At 48.6% G+C, this 8,994-nt stretch overlaps 1 protein-coding gene across 2 annotated transcripts in view; it reads right to left on the reverse strand.

Annotated features, from left to right (window-relative positions):
• The window catches only part of TMEM135 (transmembrane protein 135), a 346,732-nt gene extending 341,735 nt beyond the window's left edge, over nt 1–4,997 (reverse strand). The window contains exon 1 of one of the 2 annotated variants that reach the window (XM_034758994.1): nt 4,696–4,997. In XM_034758994.1, coding sequence (XP_034614885.1) covers nt 4,696–4,836 — 141 coding nt within the window. In that variant the 5' untranslated portion in view covers nt 4,837–4,997. The remainder of the gene's footprint in view (nt 1–4,695) is intronic. The other variant, XM_034758995.1, reaches the window with a different exon arrangement.
• Between the last annotated feature and the right edge of the window lie 3,997 nt (nt 4,998–8,994).

Here is an 8,994-nt window from a genome sequence, read left to right on the forward strand (position 1 = left end):
CGCCAGGAAGGAGCTGCTAGAGCACAGCCAAGCGGGAGAGGTGCGGGGCTCCCTGCAGGTGGCGGGACGTGCCGCATGTGCCCGGGGGGGTTGGAGGCTCCGTGGGGAAGGCAGCGCATGCTACCGGGGCACTGTTTGCGATCTGGCGGCACGGCTGGGGCCTGCTAATGCCCCCAGCCCCTGTGAAACTGCTTCTTTTTTTGTTTTTGCTCCGCCACCCCGCCCCCTCCACGTCCCGATATTTCATCCCTGTGATCTGGTCACCCTAATGCTTCTTAATACTATATTTCTGATTAGGGCTTGTCTACACTACAGATTTTTTTGTACTGATGCAGTTGGTCCAAAAATACCAAATGTAAACGAGCCCCGTGTTTTATAGGTTTCCTTGAAAAGGGTAAAAGGTGATATTCTGTTTTTGCAACTGGCCTTGCATTTGAAGAAAAACATAACTTTTCATAGTTAACTTTTTTTCTTAGCTAAAAATTTTAAACCACATCACTAACATTATTATTTATGTGGCTTTCGAACTGTAGGTATAATGAAGAGAAAAATTCTGCCTCACTCAAACTGAGTGGAAGTAAGTAAAACATACCAGCGAATGTAGAGCTTCTCTTGGCTTCTAGGTTTAGTCACACTCTGACTACCAAAGGTCTGAGCTTGAAAGGAGCTGATTCAGAATTCCTATTAACTTCACTGAGAATTGTGATGCATTAGACACATCAAATTCACACTCATGACTAGCATGTGTATTGGCAAATGGTTTCCTTTGGGTACTCTGCAGATGGTTTGAGCAGCCAGCTTTAGAGGGGGGTTGTGGTGCAGGAGGAGGTATGGGGTGCTGGCTCTGGGAGGGGGCACAGGGCTGGTGGTTGGAGTGCGGCCTCACGCCAGGCAGGACTTTTCTCCAGCGGCTCCTGGTTGCTAGTGCAGCATGGCTGCCACTAAGGCAGGCTCCCTGCCTACTCCTGCCCCACGCCACTCCCAGAAGAGGCCAATATGCCCCTGCAGCCCCTGGAGGGGGGGCACAGCATATGGCTCTGCATGCTGCCCCTCTCTGCAAGCCCTGCCCCCGCAGCTCCCATTGGCCACAGCTACCCATTCCCGGTCAATGGGACCTGCGGGGGTGGTGCTTGCAGGCAGGAGCAGCACGCGGAGGGAGACCCCTGCGCCCCCTTGGGACCACTGTCTTAGTGGCAGCTCCGCTGTGCGCCAGAGATTGCGATCGACCAGTTGGTGACCACTGATCTAGGGCTTCAAGTAGTAGTTGGGCCCGCCAGAAATTGTATAAGTTGGCATTTTGCTATGCACAAGTTGCATGGGAGCCCATGTTTGGTGGAATTTTCAAAGACAAACATGCAAATTTAATGGGTGCTCAAAGCTGAGCAAAAGCACCCTTTAGATGTAAATTGATCTTTTTATTTATGATAGAGGTCTGGACATGCAGTATAAACGCAGTCTATTTTCAAATCCCTTTGTAGAATGGCCAGATTCACAGGATTGAGAACAAGGAAGATGTTGGGGAAGATGGCACGGGGAATGAGTGGGGACAAGAGGAAGACAACTATTCAGATCCAAAAACAACACAATTACACAAATGAGGTCTCTCAATGATGAGTTACTGAACAAACATTCAAAAACCCTTCCTACCAATATAGAGCAGACACTTTGTATTCTGGATGTAAATTGGGTAAATAACGCAGGGAGCAATGGCAGGCCGTAGGAGTCATAGCATGGATTGGATAAGCATCTCAGAAGCTATTTGTGCCTACATGAGCTTCTAAACGTGTGTGTTAGGAAGACCCACTGAGAATTACCAAGTAAACAGACAACAAAGTAAGGACACTACAATTAAAAGTACTATTTATTTTGACAAACTGCAGTTTAGGGGCAGTTACTTTTAAAACTTTTATCCAGCCTCTTTTTGTTCTGTGTTTGTCCAATGCCTCATGCAACAGGGCGCTGCTCCACAATTAGAGCTCCTAGGCACTACAATAATACAAATAACAGATAGCAACAAGGCTCATCATAACAAGATAGTTATATCAATATTGACAGCTTTACTTATATAGCTGATTTTAGGTATACTGACTGTCAAATATACTCCTTAAAGGATGCTGTCAATTTACTTTAGGTCAATGGCAAAGATTTTCCAAAATTAACTGAAGCAAAGCTAAAGACAGTTGGAACACTAAGCTTGCAGGCTTATTTTTACCCGAAGTACATTTAAGCACATTACATAGGTGTGTAAAAAAATATCAGGACTGCTTAACAATACAAAAAGACTGTTTTTGGCCAACATTTCACTTACAAATAATTTTCATCAAATGCTGGCTACATTTAATTGGCTCAGTCAGTCTCCATAATTGACAGAGAGGTGGGCAAACATTTCAGAAGTGTAAGCTGTAGATGTTACAAATTGGGTCTATGGCTCACAATTGTCCCCAAATGTGTTCATTTCCGTACCACTGGCCTCTGGCCAGTCACTCTCTCCTTGTCTGCTCACTCTAATTTACTCCCACACAAACTTTTGGAAGATGAACTCTTTAGTTTAATCTCCACTTACCTAACTTATTAACTTGTGGCACCAGAGAAACAGACAGACAGAGACAATTACATGCTTGGTAGAGAACAAGGCCAGGCACGTAAAATTCTACTGCTGTGAAGAGGACAGGGCCTAAAGTAGTACTGGAAACAGCACTTAACCACCCACTGATAAAATTAAGAAGATGAAACGGAAGCTGTAAAGCACATAGAACAGGAGGCACTTACAGTTAGAATACACAAAATGCAGAATTTGATTTTTCTTCACACAATTTGGATTTTTTTACTCATTGCTGTGAGTTGTTAAAACAAAGTTCCAGGTCCTGCAAACACCTTACACTTGCACTTCGCTTTACTCACAAGTGGTACGCCCCACTGAAGCTAATGAGATCACTCACATGGGTAAAGTTAAGCATGGTAAACAAAAATAACAAGGATGTGTAAAGACTGGTGTGTGGATTTCTCTGTATGGAACAACAAATTTTAACTCAGAAGCAAGCCTGTTACAATTTTCATTCAGTGAGTGCTGTTACAATTCAGGGTTCAGATGTGCCATAAGTCTTACTCATTTTGGATTCACTTTAAGATCTTCAAGTTTCCCTCTCTTGTAAGGAAGGATTGCGTGAAGTGCTTTAATCCAATCTTTAAGCTGGTATTTTTGAAGGAACCTAAGTGGGTTAGGTGCCCAACATCCATTAAATGGGTGCCTAATCTACTTAGGCTCCTTTGACAATCCATGCTTAACATATTGTCAGCCTGACTGTCCTCTTAATTTTACAAATGCAGTTTCCACAGATTCCAATGGGAGCTGCACAGATGCTATTGACAGAATGATCAACACCCTAAATTTTCTCTCTTAACCTGTCACCACTTTAAACAGCATAAAAATCTTGTCAATTTCAATCTCTCTCCTGCCAAATGAAATATCACTATTCACCTAGTCAAATTAGGAAAATATCTTATCGGGCCTCAAAAGCTGCTGCTGGGAAAGTGAAGATACATCTCGCATAACTATAACTATATATAAAATCTTCTGCACATGTTCCCCAGGATACAGAGGCCTGTAAATTACATAGTTAAAGGTAGGATATGTATACTTAAAATGAGGAATACAAACTTTTGATGGAAGTGAAGGAGAGATAAGCAAGAGGCAAGCATGTAACTGCCTGAGAAAAAAACATATCTAGAAAAGAGCTGATACCTCCCAAAGTGGAGGAAAGGTGGGATAGAATATCTACAGTTAAGCAGAAAGGACATATCCCAGATGCCCCAAAGATATACAGGGTGCAGAGAAAGAGGGGCAGGATGCTCATCCCAGATGCATTCCAAAATAAGGAGTAACATACCTTAATCTTACATCGGAATTCATCCCAGAAGCCTCCCTATCTAAAAAGACCCCTACACACATAGTTTCCTCAAGCACCAGGAATGGTGCCCAATTTCCCCAAAGTCACCCCATCCCCAACACCCTGCCTCACCCAGGTAGGTATCCCCTCACAAGACAGGGATGCCACCATTGTACCACCATGGTTCTCTACCTACACCCTTAGGATCTCCTCCTGATCCTCTCTCCAGGTAAAGGATGCTGTCATCCCCAGTGCCCTGCATCCATGTTCCCCTCACTGTCCCTGAAGGTCAAGGGCTTTCTTCCTCCCTCCTCCTCCAACAGAACTCACCCTGGTGACCTCCTCCGCCTCCTGTCCCATTGGCCCTCCCCCCCTCTCCCCTGTCCCATTCAGGGGTCACCAGACACAGGATGCTTTGTCCTCTTCTGCCCCCACCCCTTGTCTTGATCCTCTCCATCCTACTCAATGTCATCCCCATGCCCCATATTCTCCCCACACACAGCCCCTACCCATCCTCCCCCCATTCCCCATAATTCTCCCACACACAGCCCCTGCCCATCCTCCCCCCATGCCCCATATTCTCCCACACACAGCCCCTGCCCATATTTCCCCCCCTCCCACAGCCCGTGCCCATCCTCCCCCCATACCCTATATTCTCCCCCATACCCATATTCTCCCCCCACACAGTACCTGCCCATCCTCCCCGCCCATCCCCTGCCCATCCTCCCTCCATGCCCATCCCACCTCTCCCCACAGCCTCTGCCACGTCCCTGCCCCGCCCATACCCCTCCCCCGGGTCCGGGCTCACCAGGTAGAGGGTGCCGTAGATGCGCAGGGACTCGGCCAGCGCCCCGCGGGTGATGTGCACGAAGGCCTGGCCGCAGTGCGGGTGCCAGGTGTGCCCGATCTCATAGCAGTTGTGGGGGATGGACTTGCTCAGCGCCGCCATCTTGCCGCTCTCCTGCGACCGCCGGGGAGGGGGCGCCGCGGCACCACTAACGCAGGAGAAAGGTCGCGCGGGCAGCTCGCGCGTCCGGGGTTACTCGCGGCCAAACCCGCCCCCAGCGCAGCTCGCGTGAGCCCTGCAGCCAATCAGCGCGTCCCGCGCCCGGGAGCGGGCGGGATGAGCAGAACGCGACTCTCAGCACTTGTGTTCCCCGGGGCCGGCGGCCCCCCGGACTGACCCGGCGGGAGGAGGAGCCAGCGGCACAGCGTTCTGTGCGGGACAGCGAGCGAGCGCCGCATGGGTGCGGGGGGACCAGGACCAGATGTCCCGATCTTGGGTCTTTTTCTTATATAGGCTCCTATTGCCCCCCATCCCCTGTCCAGATTTTTCACATTTGCTGTCTGGTCACCCTATGGTGCAGAGGGGCCTGATATGTGAATGCGGGCTGGAGAGGGCTGGATGGGGAGCTCTGTGCATGGGGGTGGGGAGCTCTGTGCATGGGGGTGGGGGAGGAAAGGGCTGGGTGGGGAGCTCTGTGCATGGGGGGGATGTGGAAAGGGCTGGGTGGGGAGCTCCGTGCCTGGGACAGAGGAGGTGAAGAGGGCTGGATGAGGAGGTGGAGACGGCCGGATGAGGAGCTCTGTGCCTGGGCAGAGGAGGTGGAGAGGGGACTGTTCTGTTAGCAGGGCTTTGGAGTGGAGCCCGGAGCAGTAGAGCTGCAGGTTTTTGCCTGGAGCGGAGCTGGAGCACAGCTCCAAAGCCCTGGTTCTGTGCATGCGGGGTGGAGAGCGCTGATTGGGGACTTGGGGAGGTCTGTGCAGCCCTCGGTTTCAGAACTCAGCCTGGACCGTTACCCCACCCTGACTGCTGGAGCCCTGGTTTATTAGCCTTCTACCCACCTTCCTTTTCCCTTCCTGGTTAAGCATCTGGGATGAGGTGGATATATTTATGGGCAGTCCTTTGTCTGTTTGTTTGTAATTTTTAATTAATGGGATAGGCAACTGGAGCACTATATGGTGTTATACCAATAAAAACTAGCAGGATCTTATTAAAGGGGACAAGATAAAGATGCCACATTTATTATGATAACAATTTGATTTATGACCAATAACTAATATCTTAATCCTTATACACACACATTATACCTAATACCTATATACACACACACACATTCACACACACATCCATCAGATGTTCTGCAGCTGCTGCATAGTTACCAGTCCTGCTTGAGTCTGTAGCTTGAGTTTGCAGCTTGGGTTCGTAGCTTGTGGCGGCTAACTGGCCAGGAAAGCCGGGCACAAGGACGAGCTGGGTCTCTGTTGGGCATGCACCGATGCCCTTCCATGTTGGCAGCAGAATGTTACCCTCCTCCAAAGTTTTCCATCTCATCCATCCTTTTTGTAGGCTTTAGTTTGAATCCAGAGTCTATAGGTCTTGCTGTGTCACGCTGCCTCTGGGTTTGGTGATTGATCACCCATTAGTTGCAGACATGACTTTCAGCCTAGGACCGGGCTTTCATTTTCCTTCTATTGTACCTTTTCTTTTTAGGGTGGATTCTTCTTACTTTGTTAGGGCTCTTGTCTGCATCTTCAGCCGTTGGTGTTTGAACTCTATTTAATCAGGACAGGCTGGGGCTGGAGGTTGATTCCATCATCCATACATACCTCATTCACACATCTAAACTAAACTAATAAGATTACAGCAGGGTTTGCAAAAATGAAGGTTGCAGCAAGCCCTTACAAAATGGAGTAAGCGTTTTAAAATGGGGTTTGAATTACAATATGGCAAACAGTGAACAGAAGTTACACTGTAGGCAAGTGTAATAAATGGTGAACAGAAATTACAATACTGAAACAGTGCAAGTCTCAGTGATTTAAGCAGGAATTGGATTGATAGTGAAACTTACAAAGGCAGCTGACTGAACAGCTATGGCTTTTAACAAACATCTTAATTGTTAATTAGCCAGTTATTGGGGTAACCAGTTTTATGAATGAATATTGTTTCATTCATAAAACTTTACTTATGAAGTTACATTAATAAAGTGAACAATTAAAAACAATTTCATTCATCAGTTCTACAATGTGTGAATACAGATGTACTTTGAAACTTAAATAAAATAACAGGTGCTCTGTGAATGAGGAACAAGCATGCACTAATAGCAAATGGATAGGGGATTAACTCCTCAACTCACTGTGACTTTCCAGCCTTATCGATGTCTGATGCGTTGTGTCAACATATAACAGAGACATGACATCATCTGCTCCCTTTACACTAGGGCCTTGGCTACACTTGCGGATGTACAGCGCTGTGAGTTAAACCTGACTTCATGCAGCACACATCCACACTGACAGCTGTCCAGCGCACTGTTGTGGCCACATTTGCAGCAATTGCAGCGCTATTGGGAGCGGTGCATTATGGGCAGCTATCCCACAGAGCACCTTTTCCCATTCTGGCGCCGTGGGTTGTGGGAAGCGGGCGTGGGTGCGGGGGATTCTGGGTCCTGTCCCAGTGCCCTGTGATGCATCGCTTTGCATCCCAGAAATCCCTTTGTTTCCGTCCACCTTTGGCACCATCTTTCAACAGTTTCTGTGCAGCGCGATCTGTCTGCGGGAAATGGAGTCCGAACTGCTGAGGCGTATGCTGACGAGTCTTGCCAGCACGTCACGTTTGGCTGTCGAACTATTCCTTAAGATCCAAAGTGAGAGTGAGGGTGAGGAGTCTGACGATGCTATCGAGCCGCATAACGCATACGACACAAAATTGCTTGTGGCATTCACGGACATGCTCAGCACCGTGGAACGCCGCTTTTGGGCTCGGGAAACAAGAACCGAGTGGTGGGATCACATCGTCATGGAAGTCTGGGATGACGAGCAGTGGCTGCAGAACTTTCGGATGAGAAAAGCCACTTTCATGGGACTGTGTGAGGAGCTTGCCCCCACCCTGTGGCACAAGGACACGAGATTGAGAGCTGCCCTGCCAGTGGAGAAGCGGGTGGCTATTGCAATCTGGAAGCTGGCAACTCCAGACAGCTACCAGTCGGTCACAAACCAGTTTGGAAAGTTGACCGTTGGAATCGTGTTGATGCAAGTTTGCAAGGCCATTAATCGCATCCTACTCAGAAGAACCGTGACTCTGGGTAACGTGCAGGAAATAGTGGATGGCTTTGCACAAATGGGATTCCCTAACTGGAGGGACGATAGATGGGACGCACATTCCTATTCTGGCACCACCCCACCTAGGATCCGAGTACGTTAATTGGAAGGGGTATTTCTCTATGGTTCTCCAGGCGCTTGTGGATCACCATGGGCGTTTCATTGACATTAACACAGGCTGGCCCGGAAAGGTGCATGACGCACGCATCTTTCGGAACACTTGGCTGTTCAGGAAGATGCAGGCCAGGACTTTTTTCCCAGAGCGGAAGATCACGGTAGGGGAAGTTGAAATGCCCATTTTGATCCTTGGAGATCCCGCTTACCCATTAATGTCGTGGCACATGAAACCCTACACAGGGAGCCTTGACAGCAGCAAGGAACGGTTCAACTACAGGCTGAACCGGTGCCGAATGACTGTGGAGTGTGCCTTTGGCCGTTTAAAGGGCTGCTGGCGATCTCTGTATGGGAAGCTGGACTTGGCCGAAAACAGCATCCCCGTGGTTATATCCGCGTGCTGTGCCCTCCATAATATTTGTGAAGGGAAGGGTGAAAGCTTCACTCAGGCATGGACCTCCGAGGTTCAACACCTGGAGGCTGAATTTGCACAGTCAGAGGGCAGGGCTATTACAGGAGCCCAGCGCAGGGCTGCAAGGATTAGGGATGCCTTGAGGGAGCAATTTGAGGCTGAAAACCAGCAGTGATATCTGGTGCCCTGCATGGGAGTGAAGTGCAGTAGTTCCAATCTTTAGGAATCGGTGTTTGCTAAGCAGACAAGCAGACTTGCAGTGCCTGTTTATTTCCTGGGCTAAGGAGTCTTTTACTTTATGCAATAATAAAGAATGTTTTCAAAGCCAAAGAATTCATTTATTGAAAAGAAACAAGGGGGTAGAGTGGGGAACAGTACCATCACAGATTCGTGTATGTCCTGCCTGGTGTGCTGTGCAGTGAGTGCTGCACTTCAGGACAGCTATATTGCATGGTGATGGGGGTTGAGTGCAGAGGGTAAGGG

Source organism: Trachemys scripta, chromosome 1 (genome assembly GCF_013100865.1).
Source record: "Trachemys scripta elegans isolate TJP31775 chromosome 1, CAS_Tse_1.0, whole genome shotgun sequence".
Lineage (NCBI taxonomy): Eukaryota > Metazoa > Chordata > Testudines > Emydidae > Trachemys > Trachemys scripta.